The sequence below is a fragment of the Cervus canadensis genome, chromosome 22 (genome assembly GCF_019320065.1).
Source record: "Cervus canadensis isolate Bull #8, Minnesota chromosome 22, ASM1932006v1, whole genome shotgun sequence".
Lineage (NCBI taxonomy): Eukaryota > Metazoa > Chordata > Mammalia > Artiodactyla > Cervidae > Cervus > Cervus canadensis.
Window position 1 is genome coordinate 44,641,335 of NC_057407.1, and position 17,819 is coordinate 44,659,153.

A 17,819-nucleotide genomic window follows, 5' to 3' on the forward strand; every position below is an offset into this window, starting at 1 on the left:
CCCAGAGATGTCTCCCACCATCTACCAGCTGCCATGTTGTCACCACCTCCAATCCTTCCTTCAGTGTAGGAAGTATTTTCAACAAATAAGTTGAGGGAAGAGGAAGAAGAAAGTCAGGTGGAGGGGATAATCATCTGAGCATCTCTGGATCCTCTTCAGTTAATTTTCAGTTCAGTTCACTTCAGTCGCTCAGTTGTGTCCAACTCTTTGTGACCCCATGGACTGCAGCATGCCAGGCCTCCCTGTCCATCACCAGCTCCAGAAGTTTACTCAAATTCATGTCCATTGAGTCAGTGATACCATCCAACCGTCTCATCCTCTGTTGTCCCCTTCTCCTCCTGCCTTCAATCTTTCCCAGAATCAGGGTCTTTTCAAATGAGCCAGCTCTTCGCATCAGGTGGCCAAAGTATTGGAGCTTCAGCTTCAACATCAGTCCTTCCAATGAACACCCAGGACTGATCTCCTTTAGGAGGGACTGGATGGATCTCCTTGCAGTCCAAGGGACTCTCAAGAGTCTTCTCCAACACCACAGTTCAAAAGCACCAATTCTTCAGTGCTCAGCTTTCTTTATAGTCCATTTCTCACATCCATACATGACTATTGGAAAAACCATAGCCTTGACTAGACAGACCTTTGTTGGCAAAGCAATGTCTCTGCTTTTTAATATGCTATCTAGGTTGGTCATAACTTTCCTTCCAAGGAAAGTTTAATTTCATGGCTGCAGTCACCATCTGCAGTGATTTTGGAGCCCCCCAAAATAAAGTCAGCCACTGTTTCCACTGTTTCCCCATCTATTTGCCATGGAGTGATGGAACTGGATGCCATAATCTTAGTTTTCTGAATGTTGAGCTTTAAGCCAACTTTTTCACTCTCATCTTTCACTTTCATCAAGAGGCTTTTTAGTTTTTCTTCACTTTCTGCCATAAAGGTGGTGTCATTTGCATATCTGAGGTTATTGTTATTTCTCCTGGCAATCTTGATTCCAGCTTGTGCTTCTCCCAGCCCAGCATTTCTCATGATGTACTCTGCATATAAGTTAAATAAGCAGGATGACAATATACAGCCTTGATGTACTCCTTAATTAGAAGAGCCAAATTTTATCTCAAGTCTGCCTGGCTTTATCACATGTCACAACCTTTTCATAGGACTGTAGAGAATTCACCGAAATCTGGAATCCGGCTGGCTGAAGGCTCTTCCCACCCTTGCTGCCTGGAAATCAACATTCTGTAGTCTGAAAAAACGGCATGCGTATCATTGAGGTCTAAGAATAATCTTACTTAAAGTTACATTTAATGACAATTACAGCATTGAATTGATTTCAGAATACTTGTGTTGCTAAGTATTGACATCTAAAATTTGGACCTCAGTCACCAGGCTGCTTTAATCAGATTTATATAATCTGCCTATTGCAATATGATATAGTATGACAATTTGCAATTCTGTGGTACATGATAAACATCATGGTACATGTAAGTGAAGGAACCTTGTAACAGAAGAGGTTTATTTATAAAGGTGTCTGGGATAAGTAGAGGATTAACTGTAGGGATGAAGAGATTTAGTGAAATTGAAAGGCCAAAACAGGTCATAAAGAACACTTGTAGAGTGACATTATTTGTTTAATTGGTAGCTGCATGAAGGGCCATAAGACTATTCAATGAATTAATAAAGATTATCCATCTGAGCACTTTCTGTTGCTTGTGACTCAAACTACTTAAAGCATGGACTTGTGGTTTTATTTACTAAACCATCCAAAGATAGATCTGACAGGACTTCAAGGCTCAAAGTCTGTGTTCAGGATATGGTTTCTTTCTTCATTTCTGGGCTCTGCTTACTTTGTGTTGAGTCCATTAACACAAAGACTCTCCCCTGTGATCCCGAGATGGCAACTGCCAGCTTCTCACTGCTGTGGCCACAGCCTTCATGTTTGACATCAACAGGAAAGAGTCAAGGACCTTCTTTTAACTTTCACTGAGCTTTATGGGTCCTGAATGGGTCCATGTATCTATCCCTGAACCAGTATCTGTAGCCAGGGGTATGGGATACACTGCGTGGCTCAGCCTCGGGTCACATGCTCCAAACTGGAGTATAGATACTGAAAGTAGGTAGACCCTGAAAGAAATGTGTGGCATTATCTGAAGTGCTAATGGATGGTGGGAAGCAAACCAATAGAATTTTATTTTAGTCTGCTTCAGGACACTCTAAAACAGATTCAAGGAAGTGATTCAGGGGACTGTTCAGGGGTTCCCTGAAGTTGTCTGTACTTGTGTTTTTTTTTTTTTTTTAATATTTATTTTTATTTATTTATTTGGCTACGTTGGGTCTTAGTTGAGGCATGTGGGATCTAAGTTCCTTGACCAGGGATCGAACCTGGGCCCCCTGAATTGGGAATGCAGAGTCTTAGCCACTGGACCACCAGGGAAGTCCTGGTAGTGTGCGTTTGTGTTCATTTTATAGGGGCAGGGTCCATAGCTTTGATTAGATTATCAAAGGCCAACCCAAAGAGTTGGCTCTGCTAAGATAATGGTAAATATTGAACCAGACAGAAGTGCTTTGTAAAAACTGAGCCTTGTGCTTGCACTGTCTTCTTGAATGCTTTCAATTTAAGATGTACAATCTGCTTTCCAGCTGCCTGTTATGAAATGATGATGAACCTATTGGGATTACCAGAGATCGTCAATACTGATTAAAATATCATTTCTTCAGCTTCCAGAAGTTGTGGGCCCCCTTTCCCTCCCAAGAAAGTCCTGTTTCTGGGGCCACAACAGAGGGTCCCCCACGCTCTGTCACAGAGGCTGAGCTCACAGCCCTGCTGGGAACCCAGCCACTACCCGCTCCCCTTAGAGCAGTGGCCTCAGCAGTCCGTTTGGCCAGGGATGGAGGGCTGCTCATTCTGGGTGAGGAAGAGGCCCTTTGGGAATTACTACCCTGTCATAATTCCAAAGCCTCATGCAGGCTGATATTTTCCTGCTAATCCCAGGCAGGTACATTTTTGACACCAGATAATGTTAGTCTTCTGACTGATACAGTGGCAGGTGAGCAAACACTGGGCGGCCGGCAGAATCCCTGACTTCCTGAGCATCCGTGATCGTGGATTCATTGACGTTTAAACATCTAGAGACCTGCCACACCCTCGCCCTTTGCATTTGCCAGATTAGGTTATCTGTGAGTGACTGCTGTAAACAGCTGCCCCTCATTTCCCCCTCTCACTTGTACTTTGGCTTTTAAATAGGTTCAAAGCCAGGCATTTTGCTGATTTTTCCCCATCTGTGACCCACAGACTAGCCCAGGGATGCTTAGAGTTTAATGTGCACATGAGAATTCCCTGGTGATCCAGTGATTAGGACTCCACACTTCCACTGCAGGGGGCATGGGCTTGATCCCTGGTTGGGGAGCTAACAAGCCACTTGCCGTGTGGCACAAGCAAATATGGCAATTTAATATTAATTAATTAATTAAAATTTAAAAATAATGTGCACACGAATCACCCAGGGATCTTGCTCAAATGCAGATTCAACTCAGCAGACCTGAGGTGGGCCTGAGATTCTGCATTTCTAACACACTTCCAGTAACACACCTGCTTCTCCAAGGTCCTCATGACTAAGAGCAGAGGTCTAGGCCAAAGGCTTTCAACTCTGGCAGCACTCTCCCCAGTGACACCTGGGGAGTTGTAGAAATACCAGTGCTTGGGTCCTACTTTCAGATTGTAGGACCCAAGCACTGGTCCTACTTTCAGATAGTAGGACCTACTAGATCCTACTCCCTAGTTCGTAGTGTGACACCCCAGATGCCTCTGACGTGCAGAGATGTCCCCTGGTCTCACCCCTCAGCCTACAGCCTCTGCCTGCCAGCTCTCCTCACTGCCAATCTGGCTCACTCACACCACCTTTGTGCTACACTCCTGGAGTCCCTTCTCCTTCATCCTTGGAACTCATGGAGGGCTTCTTATGGACTGGAACTTTCCACACAACCTGATCTGATGAAGTCAGCATTACTTCTATCCCCATCTTGCAGACAGAGAAACTGAGGTTTGGAGAGTGAAGCATTTTGTCTTAGGTCACACAGCTATTAAGCAGCAATGTCAGGACTCACCCAGGTCTTCTATTCCTGGAGCAAAACAGCAGCAGAGTGAGGGTTTAAGAGGATGTCAGACATCGGGAGTCAGACAGACCTGGGGTCCACCACTCACTGTTGGTGTGACCTTGGGTAGGCTACCCAGATGCTGAAGTGTTGGGTCCTCCTCTGTAAAATGGAGCCACTTCTCAGGGCTATCGGGAACATAAAATGATGTGACCCATAAAAGCCATTGCCCCCAAGGGCTTCCCAGGTGGTGCTACTGGTAAAGAACCTGCCTGTCAATGCAGGAGACATAAGAGACGAGAGTTTGATCCCTGGGTTGGGATGATTCCCTGGAGGAGGAAATGGCAACTCACTCCAGTATTCTTCCCTGGGAAATCCCATAGACAGAGAAGCCTGGTGGGCTACAGTCCTAGGGTTGCAAATAGTTGGACGTGACTGAAACGACTTAGCATGCATGTACAGCACAGACCAGAGCCTGGCCCCAGGAGAGGTTCTGGCTGTCTCCACATCACAGTACTTCCCATGGGCCCATCTTCTTTGGCACTGGGCACAGACGTCTAGATTGTAAGTCATCTTTTCTGTGCTCTTGTCAACTCTTCAAACGGAAAGCAATTTCGTCCAAGGCAGAAAAATGCAAGTATGCGTATGAAATGCCTGTGGATGTGATTTTTTGGATTCATGGCTTCAAATTGGTTTTCTTTGCTCCAAGAGGCCTTGCTGTAAGAGGCAATGGATTCACTAGTGCTTGTCAATGGATGGAATTAAGTGTCAATCAGTGGAAAATGATCGTGCTCAAAGCACGAATAAGTAATTACCCCACTGAAATCATTCATTCATTCATCTACTCATTCATTCATTCATTGCCTCTGTTCCCTCTGACCTCATGGGATTACTGAAGACAACTCAGCCTGAACCCCCCAACAACAGGCAAGGCTATCTCTGTGTCTTGTTTCCCATCGTGCTGGGGGCTAGAAAGATGAGGAGGTCGCATGTGTATCACATATGTATCTCATGTACACAAGGAGCTACTTTTTAGAAGCTCCACACCCAGGACTTTCCAATTTTAACTCTAAAAGTCCCACATCCCTAGAAATCCCTGCATCCCAGACAAATGGGGACAGTTGGTCACCCTACCCCAACCACATGAGTCTGGGGGATGTCCTTTCTTTTACAACCCAACAGCTCTGTGCCTTTCTGCCTCCCTTCTCCATGGAGGGCCCTTTAGTGTGAGGTGGTTCCTGCTGGTTTTCCTCATCTCCTTTGTGTCCCAAGCCTCTGGGATGGGAATGGTGGCTGCTTCCCCCCCACCCCGCCATGCTGAGACTCAAGGTCATGATGGGTCTCCTGCTGGCTCCCTGCTCAGGGTCTCTCTTGGCCCACCATGAGGTCTTTCTCCTTCCATTTCAGTAGCTGAGGGAGGCTTTATCCTACGCGGGAAACTAGAAGACTCTTCATAGAAGAGAACACCTCCTCTTCCCTCCCCCTTTCTGCAAACACACTTTGCCTCAGACAAGTGCTCAGTGAGTAGACAAAAGTGGGGCTATTTTCTTTCTGATGCCATTTCAGATAAAGTTTTAAAATATTCTTTGAAACTAGGCAAGCAACACCACAGCTAAAAATGCTTGGCTTTGAAAATAAACCTGTGGCAGATTTACACAGATCCTTTGAATCTGTCAGAGATGCTTTCAGCAGCAAGTACAAGTGTGACGAAGTGGGGGCTCACGCCACACAGCTTTGTTTTTCTTGCATAAGAAGTCTAGAGATGGGCGGCTGTTGATAGTGAATCAGGGATCAAGGGTGTCAGGCTCTGATTTGGTATCTGTGTCATTTTCTATGTCCTCTCATGTCAAATAACAGCATCATGCCTTGGGTGGCTAAGTTCAAGGGGGAAGCAGGATGGCCTTGAATGGTACACTCTCCTTCCTTGTCTCTGTTACCAAAGGGAAATCATTGCCAGAAGCTCTCTCCCCAGTGGGTTTCCCCTTACATCCTACTGGTAAGAACTGGGTCATATACCCATCTGTAGGCCAGGGACAGGGGCCACCTCCTTTGTAGTTCAGGGGTCTCTGCCAATGCCTAAACACTACTGAGGTTCTTTTACGGAGGAATGGTTTTGGCTGGATAACCAAAAATGAATTCCCAGACTTCTTTGAGCTCAGAAGCCCCAAGTTCTGGTCCTGGTCCTATTTCTGTCTTGCTCAGATATGAATAACGTGAACTAGATGCTCCTTCCCCAAGCCCTGATATGGCCTCAATGGGCCACTTGCAAAGACAGCAAGGAAGGTGAGCTGGCAGGGGGTTTCTGCTTGAGATTGGCTCCATGGCAAGAAACACTTGTGAAAATAGGTAAACTAGATCATTCCAAAGATAACTTCTACCTGGAATGTTCTTGAGTGTTTACAGGATTGACTGGCCAGCATCTGTTCTTATCTCCAGGCATTTTGTATGTTTGTGTGCAGACACTGTATAGATATAGATGCAGATACTGACACAGATACAAGTGTAATTATAGATTGTGTTATTGGGTGATGTCTGAAGAGCAGATGGATCTCCATCTGCTGGGGAAGGCTCAGGAGAAGTTCAGCTCGGGCCCAGGGCTGGGGAAAACTCAGAGACCACAGCCCTGTGAGAGCCGTGAGACTGAGGGACTCAGGGCTGGATCCCTATCCCCAGTTAGAAGTGGCTGAGCCTGGCCCCATTTCAGGAACCCTGGCTCCTGTAAGGGACTTGGAACTTGCAGCCGCCAGATCTATCTTATTGTTGGATTATAGGTGACAAGTGATCTTTACAGAAACCAAAGCTGTGATGGAACAGCTGGAATGATCCCACTTATGTGCACATCTCTGTATTCTGGAGCTAAAGGTGGCCTTCCCGTACACGCAGGTGTTCCCCACTTGTGGGAGGAGGGATCCCAGCAGCTTTGCTGGAAGACTTGGGACCAAAGATCAAAGATTGATGCCTGAATCACCAAGCCTGGGGAAAAGAAGATGAGTGGCCAGTGTGCTGGTGTGTAGCTTTCCCTGTAGGGCATGAGTGGCGTATAAGATCATGACATCCCACTGCTGTCAGGGCTAAGCCTAACGCCTAGGTTAGCGTGCTGCCATCAAGATTTCTCCACATAAAGCACATTCTCTGCATCCCCTCCCCTCACCACCTTTATAATTAATACAAGCCAGGGAGGGAAGGAAACCACATCTGGTTCTAGGACTGCAGAAGAGGATGGTCTCACAGCGCACCTTCCTTAAAGCAAGCACATCTCTGTCCACTCCCAGAACCCAGAGTGTGTCCAGATAACAATAAGCTCATATAATATCCACTCCCAAGGCTACAACTTTCTCACCTGATGGAAATTCTGTTCAGGTCATGGCCACTGAAGAATGAGTGATGATGCATTATTCCTTGGAGAGGGATTATAGCATCAGAGCTTCCAGGGATCCCAGGGACCAGCTAGGGCTGCTCCCTTGGAAATGCTCCCAGAAGCAGAGTGTGGATGTCTCATAGTAGAAATGACCATAACCCTCATGCCTCCAGTCCAGGCCCCTTGGCAGAAGCTTGTTTGTGGGTAGCTCCAAATGATGTAAATGGAGAGAGTATCCTGAAGAGTCTGGGTGAACCAATGCAATCACATGTAGCCTTAAAAGTGGACACAGCAGGGGAAGGATAGGCTAAAAGAAACTGGGAAAGTAGCATTGATATATCTCCAGTGTCCAGTGTCACCTACATCGGCAGGCAGATTCTTTACCACTGTGCTACCTAGGAAGCCCTTAAAAGTATATCTACACACACTATCACATGTAGAATGGAGAGCTAGTGGGAAGCTATACAGGGAGCCCAGCCTGATATTCTGTGACGACCTAGAGGGGTGGAATTGGGGTGGGGTGGGGTCTCAAGAGGAAGGGGATATATATAAATAATTATGACTGATTCATGCTGATGTACAGCAGAGACCATCAGAGCATTGGAAAGCAAGTATCTTTCCCTGCCCCCCCCCCAAAAAAAAAAGTGGGAGAGGAAACAGAAAGTGAGTCCATGAGATACAACAGTGGAAGGGGAGATAAGTGAGATTCAACGTGAAAGAGGGTTTTCAACCACCCTTGCCATCTTTGACGATAGAAGAAAGAGGTAAAGCCTAAGAAAGGCAGATGGCCCCTAGCAGCTGGAAATGACCCTCAGCTGATAGCCAAGCAAGGAAACAGAGATCTCAGTGATACAGCTACAAGGACTGTAGTCTGCCAGCTACCCAAATGAGCAAGGGAATGGATCCCCTTTAGGTCCCCTAGGAAGGAGAACAACACTGCCAACACTTTGCTTTTAGCCTGGTGAGCCCTGTTAGACTTCTGACCTATAGAACTTCAAGATAATACTTTTGTGTTATTTAAGCTGCTAAGCTGAAGGCAACTTGTTATAGCAGCAATAGAAAACTGATACAAATGCATTGGTGACCAACCGCTCCCTGTGTCGGAATATTCTGGTGCATAGCAACTGATGTCATAGAAAAGATTCTAGAAAAGCAGGTCAGGAAGAAGGACTTACGGTTTGGAAGCTCTTGAGCGAAGGTGAATGGGTTATCAAGGCAGTGAAAAGTCCAGAGAACAGAGTGTAGATAGAGCAACTTTCCTGCAATAAATGAAAGGCTGCCGCAGTGGCTGCTCTCCCCTTCCTCTGAGGAGGCACCAAGGGCCTCGGAAGAAGGGTGAGTGGGTGTATCTTGGGCAAAAACTGGGACAGGCAGGATGATCCCTGGCTGCAGGAGATGCTTATCAGCAAACTCACTTACTGCTCATCCGATGACAGTTCTGTTGGGAAGAGGAGGTTTTTGTTTATTCATTCATCCATTCACTCATCAAAGATTCACTGTGGACCTACTGTGTCCCAAGGTCTGTTCTGAGTTCTGAGGATAAAGCAGAGAGCAAGACAGGCCAAGTTTCTGCAAGCCTGCTGCTTATACTCTCACAGGGGAGGTAGACAAATGAATGAATGAACAAGGACCTTTCTGAAATTTACATATATTATGAAGAAAACAGAAGCAGCTATTTTCGTGATAGGGCAGTGGGCAGGTGATCCTATTTGAGTTGGTGAGCTTGTTTGAGCTGAGACTGTGAACAGGAAAGGGCAGGCTCTGTGGTGGTTGGGGGAAATCATGGTCTAGGCAGAAGGAAGAGAAGGTGCAAAGGACCTGTGGTAGACATAAGATGGGCATGTACAAAGAAAGGAAACGTGCAAGGTGAATGTGATGGTGTGAAGGTGAACGAGGGGAAAAGAGGTGTGAAAGGAGAGGCTTTGTGAGGCTAAGGGACTTCTCTGCCATTTCCAATGAATCAGTGGCACGTCTGGACTGGACCAGGTCTCCCTGTGAGGACAAGAGAAAAGGTCCCTGGAGTTTTGTTTGTAGAAAATCTGGGGTCAAGACAGTGTAAAAGGTTAAGGCCACAGCTCAGAATTTGTATTCCAGAATAAAAAGCAGTGGTGGAATAATCCAATACGACAGTGGCCATTGTGCTAGTCACGGCGGGACTCTGATGAACTGAGTATTGTGGTTAAGTCAGGAAGGCCTCGCCCTTATCTGAACATACTGAGTTGTATACCCCCTGACTCACAGCACCCTTCTCTTCTGCCAGGGTCCCTGTGATCTCAGTGGGGATTGTCTGTGACTCCATCCTCTCACTTAGCAGCCAGCACCCTGAGCTGGGGAAGATGAAGGTGTCCATGGTGCTGTCTCTCATTGGGTACCTGGTGGTTCCAAGTGACACTGCGGTTCTGGGGCGCTGCGTGGTGGCTAAGAAGCTCCATGATGGAGGCCTGAGTGATTTTGAGGGCTACAGCCTTGAAAACTGTGAGTGGCCCCTCTCAACCCTCCTCCTCACCTCTTTAACCACTAGCTCCTTTCTAGGCTTCCCCAGTGCTCCTCTGAGCCACGCCCTGTCTGTTCCATCTCAGGGGTGTGCCTGGCTTATTTTGAGAGCAAGTTCAACCCTATGGCTGTCTATGAAAACTCGCGCAGTGACTTCATTGGATATGGCCTCTTTCAGATCCGCAACCATGACTGGTGTGACCACGGCAGGAACCGCTGCCACATGTCTTGCTCTGGTAGGTCCCTCCCTCCTTCCGTGCTGGGGGCTGTGGAGGGTGGAGGGCAGCCGCATTGAGCTCAGAGGGCTGCTTTCCCCATGACCAGAGTTAACAAGTTTGGAGCTGAGAGGAGGAGGGCCTGGCGGAGGCTGGACTGAGCCAAATCCAGAGTGGGGTCGCAGGAGGCTGTGCTGCACTGCCAAGAGTCCACAGGGAGAGAGAGATGTGGGCTTGGTGGCCTGGGATGCAGCGATGGAGACTCATGTCCAGATGGGCAGAGGAGGAGGCAGGGAGGAGAATGAGGGGTGAGACCAGGCAGCTCTGGCTAGGCCTAGTATAACTGACTCTCTTCCTCAAGGGGAGCAGAGGCTGCCACTTTGACAGGCAGAAGTGATCACTGGGAGAAGACAGGCCTGTGATGTATATCTCATAAGAAGATGATGTATGTTTATCTCCAGAATCCAATGGGAGAAACATTCAACTATCTGTAGCAGAGGTGGTATGGGGTGTTGTGATGAAAATATGGTAGAATAGATATTCTGAAAAACCCTCCCACTAGATAAAATGTAAAAAAAGAAAAAAAACCCTCTCTAACCTGAGCTCCTGGTAGCTCCCTTGCTATCACTCTAACTTAGCTGCCGAGTGGTGACGTTGTATCATTCCACTTCATTTTCTTCACAGCTTTACTGAATCCAGATTTAAATAAGACAATCGAATGTGCCAAGACAATTGTAAAAGGGAAAAGAGGGATGGGAGCATGGTAAGTAGCCTGTGTTCCTGACTTTCACCCACACATCAGGTCCCATTAGTTTGTGACTTTTGATGGGTGGTGGTGGTGGTTTAGTCGCTAAGTTGTGTTCGACTCTTTGTGGCCCCATGGACCATAGCCTGCTAGGCTCCTCTGTCCATGGGATTTCCCATGTGAGAATACTGGAGTGGGTTGCCATTTCCTTCTTCAGGAGAATCTTCCCAACCCAGGGATCGAACCCACATATCCAGCGGTGCAGGTGGTCTCCTACATTGCAGGCGGATTCTTTACCACTGAGCCACCAGGGAAACCCGTCATGTTGCTTATGTGCTAGAGAACACACAGAGAAGGAAATGGCAACCCACTCCAGTGTTCTTGCCTGGAGAATTCTAGGGACAGAGGAGCCTGGTGGGCTGCCATCTATGGGGTCGCACAGAGTCGGACACGACTGAAGCGACTTAGCAGCAGCAGCAGAGTACACACATCACCTAGGAAGCCTTCTCTCACTGATCTTACTTTGACTACATTTGAAATTAACACATGAATGTCAAAAAATCTGAAATGGATGAATTTATATATGCTGATACGTTCATTCATTCTAATACTCATCGGTCAGATATTAAGTGATCACTCATCCCATGCAAGGCACTAAGTCAGGCATGTAGGTTATACCTGAGCAAATGAAACCAATCCCCACCTTTACAGGGTTTATAGGGCAGTGTTGCTTTTATGTGTCTCATATATTTCCTAGTTAGATGTGTAGCAACCAAGATGGAGCAAAGATTAAGATGAAAGATTGTGAAGAAATCAAACCATGTTTTTCTCTCTGCTGGAACAGTATCCAGCACAAAATAACCTACATTAAGTTTTTGTTAAATAAATCATAGAATAGAATCGTCATTTTTAAAATACTTAACTGTCAGTCCTTCTTGAAACTTATGTTGATACGAAAAGTGAGATAGGGAATCCAGCTTCGTATTTTTCAAATGCTAGTCGGTAGTCTTGACACCACTTCTGCCTTAACCCGTTTTCTCACTAATAGATTGCATTTTAAAGAGGGAATCCTCTTGTTAATGTTAACTGTCTTCTGAGTGTTTGAAATATCTTGCATACATAGTCTTGACTTTCCAGTTAATTTGGAAGCTTGGCTGGCCCCCTAGGGTAAGCACTAATGAGATAAAATATCTTTGCTGTGTGGCACTAAGTAGAAATGAGTTGGCCCAGGCTGATCAAGTCTTCTCACTTACTCAGAATTCCCAGTGAAGTGAGCTCTTATTAAATAAATAAGCTGCAGTGGCTTTTCCAAAGCTCAGGTCAGGCTGCTCTGTGAGGTTGGTGTGGACAGGATGGGAGAGCACCCAGGCCACCACTCCTTCCTCCTCAACGTCCTCAGGAGTCCCATCTGCAATGCCTGCTCGGGGCTAAGGAGGCTGCTGTGATTTCTGAAAATATGTCTATGTGCTCACCCTGCTGCCTTGTAGCCACGAGGGGCCAGGGGACCCCAGCCGCTGTTCCAACTGTGGGACAACCTACCATGGAACCTCACACCTGACCAAGGGATGAGATGAACTAACAGGATGTCTAATGGTCTGCAGCTGGCCCGCTGACTCCAACAGCTTCTGGGATAAGAGAGGAGGACATGGGGTCTGGAAGCTGGCCAAGGGGCTGGGAATAGCAGGGTCATGTTTAAAGGCACCAGGAGAAAAGGCAGAGAAACTCAGTCCAGCTGACCTAGGCAGGGTCGAGGAGCTGGAAGGAATTTTGGAAGGTGAAGGGTGAAACAGGTGCATGGAGAGCTGGCCCTGGCTTGGGGATGGGGTTTCCATTTCAGAACTAGAATCTGCCAAGTACTCACCACACATGTCACAGAACTTCTCCGATGCTCCCTTCAGGGAAGTTAAAAATGCCTTGTAGGACTGGAGAAGGATTTCACAGTTCACAGCTCAGCCTCCCCATCTCACAGTGTGGGGTTTATGAGAAAGGGGGTGTTGTACAGCGGATGGAGGGAGCACCCGCGCTCATGCCTGCGAGAGTTGGAGGAACCATGGAGAGAGACGTACTTGGGATGCACAAAAGCCTTCAGAACTGTGCCCACTCAAGTGCTCCAGGCATCAGGCAAGGGGTGTAAATGGGCCAGCGGGGGCTGAGCTGCAATGATAGGGAGCCCCCTCTGGTTCACTCTCCCCGGCCTTCCTCCCTCTAGGCCCTCTTGGACTCTCAACTGCCAGCACTCTGACACTCTGGCACGGTGGTTGGACGGATGCAAGCTGTAGCTGCTGGGAAAGCCGCTGCCACACTTGCCGCTGGCATCTTCCTAGTGGAGAAGCTGTCCTGCTTCACTGCCTTTACGCATCCTGTTGATTATCCCCCCGCAGGATGCTCCAGAGGGAAGACGGCAAAAGTTTGCTTTATTTGGGGATGCAGGATACAGAATAAACTGCTATTTATTCAACCTAGCCCAAAGGGCTCTGCTTGTCTTACTCTACTGTGATTGTTATGGTGGACATCATTATTCACCATTATCATGCTTCCTTATTGTTCCTTATTCCTTAATCTCAGGTGAAGGACTTCCCCCTCCCTCCAAACACTAATTGCTGCTTCCCAAGTAGGCAGATGATGGTACTATTTTTTTATTTAAAACAAGTTTTATTTATTTTGACCACACCCTGTGGTATGTGGGATCTTAGTTTCCTGACCGGGGATCGAATTTGGCCCCCTGTATGGGGAGCATGGCATCTTAGCCACAGGGAAGTCCCTTCTTGCACTTTTAAAATTAAACAACATACATTTAATAGGTAAAACTTGGAGAGTACAGAGTCATAAAGAAGGAAATTAAAAATGCTCGTCGTCCCCCCACTGGAAGCAGTTTTCATTACTGTTACGTAGACACAGCTGAGGGCACCATGCAGTAGGGATGGTTAGTGTTAGTCTGTTTATACGCCCTTTCCTACTTCAGGGTGGATGTAGGCATTTTTTTTTTCCATATAAGCTTGAACTCCTACTGTGTACACAGTTCTGTATCTTGCTTTTTTTTACTTCATATTTTGTGGTCTAACATTTCCAAAATTGAAGGCAGGAGGATAAGGGAATGACAGAGGATAAGATGGTTGGATGGCATCACCAACTCAATGAACATGAGTTTGAGCAAACTCCAGGAGCTGGTGAAGGACAGGGAAGCCTGGCGTGCTGCAGTTCATGGAGTAGCAAAGAGTTGGACACGACTGAGTGGCTGAACAACTACAATATTTCCATGACTTAGACGGGGATCCCAGCACCGTTTTTAACAACTGCATGATCTCCATTTAGTGGACAAACTATAATGTAGTTTACACACGACTTTTTATACCCCCTCTTGTTACTCCATTCGATCTATACAAGAACAAAACAAAATGATGTGACTGAATCATGGCCACCTGAAAGTCAGGCAACATGGAGAGCAAGTCAGCCCTTCCTTTTGTTTGCATCCTGGTCTCTTTCAGAAAGCCAAAGAAAGAGCTGCAAGTGAGAATTTCAGAGGCAGAACTTCTCCTTACTCTCAGCTCTGACTGATCAGCTTAATCAGTTGGTTTTGTATGGCTTCCCCCACCTCCAGGGAAAAGGGTGTTTGATAGATCCTGCCCACGCAGCACGAATCATACAGTGAAATTCCTGCTGGCAGCCTCCCTTGCTGTTGAGGTCACTGAGAAGCTTTGCAGACCATGAGAGCTCCTCATTGAGCTGGGAACACACACCGTCTCCAAGGGTGGGGCTGCATGCGATAATGCACCTGATTTCAACCCAACATTATCCCAGACATTAATGACCACCTACAATTGATTACAACTATCTCCTCAAGTGCTACATCCATTGGGCTGCCGCCTCCTTCCAGCCCATTACTTCTGCCGTGGCTCGTCATCATCCTCTAATGGCCACTGTGTCAACATGGGCATGAAGCTTGAGGACAAAGCAAATGTTAATGTATCGATCAGACTGCCCTCTCTAGGGTTTCCCAACACTGTCTCCTGGTGTGATGCTCTCAAAGAAAGCCACTGATAACGGGCCTTACAATGAGCTCTCATCCCGGGGCCAGATCTCGCTGTCTAGTTTATTTATTTATGGTTGTGCGGGGTCTTCATTGCTGCACAGGTTTTTCTCCATTTGTGGTGAGCCAGGGCTACTCTTCATTGCAGTGCACAAGCTCCTCATAGCTGTGGCTTCTCCTGGGGAGCACAGGCTGTAGGGCATGGGGGCTTCAGAAGCTATGGCTCCCAGATCCTAGAGCTCAGGCTCAATAGTTGTGGTACACAGGCTTAGCTGCTCTGTGGCATGTGGGATCTTTCCAGACCAGGGACTGAACCCATATCTCCTGCACTGACAGGTGGATTCTGCACCACTGAGCCACCAGGAAAGCCACCCTCCCTATCTGGTTTACACAATAATCAAAGCTAGGTTTTAAAAATCTCATGAACAAGGACTCCTGGGATCTCCCTGGTGTGGTCAGTGGCTAAGACTCTATACTTCCAATGTAAGGGGGCCTGGGTTCCATTCCTGATCAGGGAACTAGATTCTGCTGCAGTTAAGACCCAGCATGGCCAAATAAATAAGTAAAAATAAATATTAAACAAACAGACAAAAATGACTCTGTTACTGTTACTTCTATCACTAGAAGCTACCATATTAACTTCAGTTTTACAAAATAATACACTGAGGCCTTTACATGCAATATTTTCAGACCTTGCAAAACCTTACAAGGCAAATATGAATCATAACTATATCACAGGTGGGGAAATTGAGGTTTGGAGGGGCTAAAAACCTTGAGTTTACTCCAGCCTGGTAGGTGATGGGGACATAGTGGGTATCCTCCCCAAACCTATCACTTCCTCACACAGCCCCTCCAAACTCTGGTACTGTATCAGTGTTAATTTTCCATCCCATTAATTAGCTGGAAAATCAAGTCTCCAGTTTTTGTTTGTTTGTTTGTTTTAAGTCTCCAGTTTTTTTTGTTTCTTTTTTTTAAGTCTCCGGTTTTTGAATGAAAGACTTGCTATTGAAGAAGCTTTAGGCAACTGGCACAAAACAATGGGTCACTGTCAGAGTGCTCAGAGGATTGAAGTTGAGGCCCCAGGAGATGAAGTAACTTTCTCAACTACGGAAAAATCAATGAAGAAGGCAGTGTGGTGATTTGTAATCTTTCCACACTTGTGTCACCATGAAAATCACCTGTACTGGCTGTTAAAATGCTGATTCCCGGGCTATGCCCTTTGTCTACTGAGTCACAGTTGCTGTCTCTGACCTAGGAAGTATCAATGTGCACCAGTTTCTATGATCTGGGGAATGTCTATTACCTCCATTCTGCCTTCTCAATGTCTGCAAATGTAGCTCAGTGGAGAAGCCAAACCAGCATCTGAAACCCTGTTGGTACAGGTACCTCCTGGGCTCCCAGCTCCTCCAACTGCAGGAAGAGCAGAGAAGCAGGGGTGTTGCTCATGATGCCTCAGTGGGAGATTTGTTTACTACAACAAGAGGGAAGTGGGAGGGTGGGATGGATTGGGAGATTGGGACCGACATATATGCACTGTCGGTCGGTTATATATGCATATAACTAATGAGAACCTACTATATAGCATAGGGAAGTCTACTCAATGTTCTGTGGTGACCCAAATGGGAAGGAAACCCAAAAAAGAGGGGCTCTATGTATACAGCTAACTGATTCACTTTGCTGTATAGCAGAAATTAACACAACACTGTAAAGCAACTATACTCCAATAAAAGTTAATAAAGAGACAAAAGTGATTGTACAAATCCTCAGAGGTCTGATTTAATTTGGTTAATTTGTTAAGTACTTATTGCAGCAAAAAATTTTAATGTACTTTGTTTCTTCTTGTGTATTTATTTTTGGCTGTGCTGCATCTTTGTTTTTTAAACTTATTTATTTCTAAATGAAGGATAATTGTGTTACAGAATTGTGTTCGTGTGTCTTTGTTGCTTTGTGCAGACTCTCTAATTGCAGCGAGTGGGGGCTACTCTCTAGTTGTGGTGTGTGGGCTTCTCATTGCAGTGGCTTCTCTTGTTGCAGAACACAGGCTCTAGGCACACAAGTTCAAAAGTTGTGGTGCATGGGCTTAGTTGTTCTGTGATATGTGGGCTTGTCCCAGACCAGGGATTGAACCCATGTTGCCTGAACTGGCAGGCAAATTCTTATCCACTGTGCCATCAGGGAAGTCCACTTTGTTTCTTTTGATTATTAATTTTTACATCGCTCTATAAGCTCATAATATAAAGAGCAAAATAGACATTACTGTGAAAGAGATGACTGCTCATTATCTGTGGCTTTGAGAGCACCACGCCAGGAGTTGGTGTTGGGAGACCTTGCCACTACTGCATCTCCGGGAACAACAGCTCACAAATCTGGCATGGATGAGCCTTCATAGGTTTTGACTACAACTACGTGTCCTCATCCTCTTGGCCATCCCTGAGACATATGGGGAGAATCCAATTTTGGCTACGTCCATCATATTCTCTGTCCTTGAACTCAGGGGCTGGGCCTCGGGTTGCTGAGTCATGGATAAGTCAGTTCACTAAAGAGGTCATCAGCAAACCTACTGCTGAGTCCACATACCTGCCCCTGGCTCCTGCCCGTCACCTGCCTTTGGTTGGCTGTTCCTTTTTACTCCATGGGATCCAGCGGTACTTATACAGTGTGTACTCTGTCACAATTGTGTTCAACTCTTCGTGACCCTTTGGTCTGTAGCCCACCAGGCTCCTCTATCCATAGGGTTTTTCAGGCAAGAATACTGGAGTGGGTTGCCGTTTCCTCCTCCAGGGGATCTTCCTGACCCAGGGATTCAATCAGAGTCTTTTATGTCTCCTGCATTGCAGGCAGATTCTTTACCACATTGGGGAAGCATTTACACAATACATACTGCTTTTTGTTTAAGATAGCCAG

The 17,819-nt window shown here is 46.5% G+C and overlaps 1 protein-coding gene and 1 non-coding gene across 3 annotated transcripts; one reads left to right on the top strand and one right to left on the bottom strand.

Moving 5' to 3' along the window:
• Window positions 1-2,346: 2,346 nt before the first annotated feature.
• Window positions 2,347-2,419, bottom strand: TRNAG-CCC. The gene has a single exon. It is a non-coding gene; the product is annotated as a tRNA-Gly (tRNA).
• A 6,152-nt stretch (window positions 2,420-8,571) lies between these two features.
• LYZL4 (lysozyme like 4) lies at window positions 8,572-13,349 on the top strand. 2 transcript variants are annotated; one of them, XM_043443141.1, is made up of 5 exons: window positions 8,572-8,770; window positions 9,750-9,910; window positions 10,015-10,164; window positions 10,828-10,906; window positions 13,098-13,349. In XM_043443141.1, exons 2-5 carry the CDS (start codon window positions 9,772-9,774, stop codon window positions 13,165-13,167), a joined length of 438 nt encoding a protein of 145 aa, XP_043299076.1. In that variant the 5' UTR covers window positions 8,572-8,770; window positions 9,750-9,771; the 3' UTR covers window positions 13,168-13,349. The 2 variants fall into 2 exon arrangements, with proteins under 2 accessions (XP_043299076.1, XP_043299075.1); XM_043443140.1 differs by lacking the exon at window positions 8,572-8,770 and adding an exon at window positions 9,242-9,301 and having other exon boundaries at window positions 9,696-9,910; window positions 13,098-13,167.
• Window positions 13,350-17,819: the final 4,470 nt, after the last annotated feature.

Excerpts from the sequence above, each read along its gene's own strand:
- LYZL4 (XM_043443140.1), top strand. The coding sequence starts at position 9,270 with ATGGGCATGTACAAAGAAAGGAAACGTGCAAG. Across the intron at positions 10,165-10,827 it reads CTGCCACATGTCTTGCTCTG|CTTTACTGAATCCAGATTTA; the intron begins GTAGGTCCCTCC and ends TTTTCTTCACAG. Across the intron at positions 10,907-13,097 it reads AAAAGAGGGATGGGAGCATG|GCCCTCTTGGACTCTCAACT; the intron begins GTAAGTAGCCTG and ends TCCTCCCTCTAG.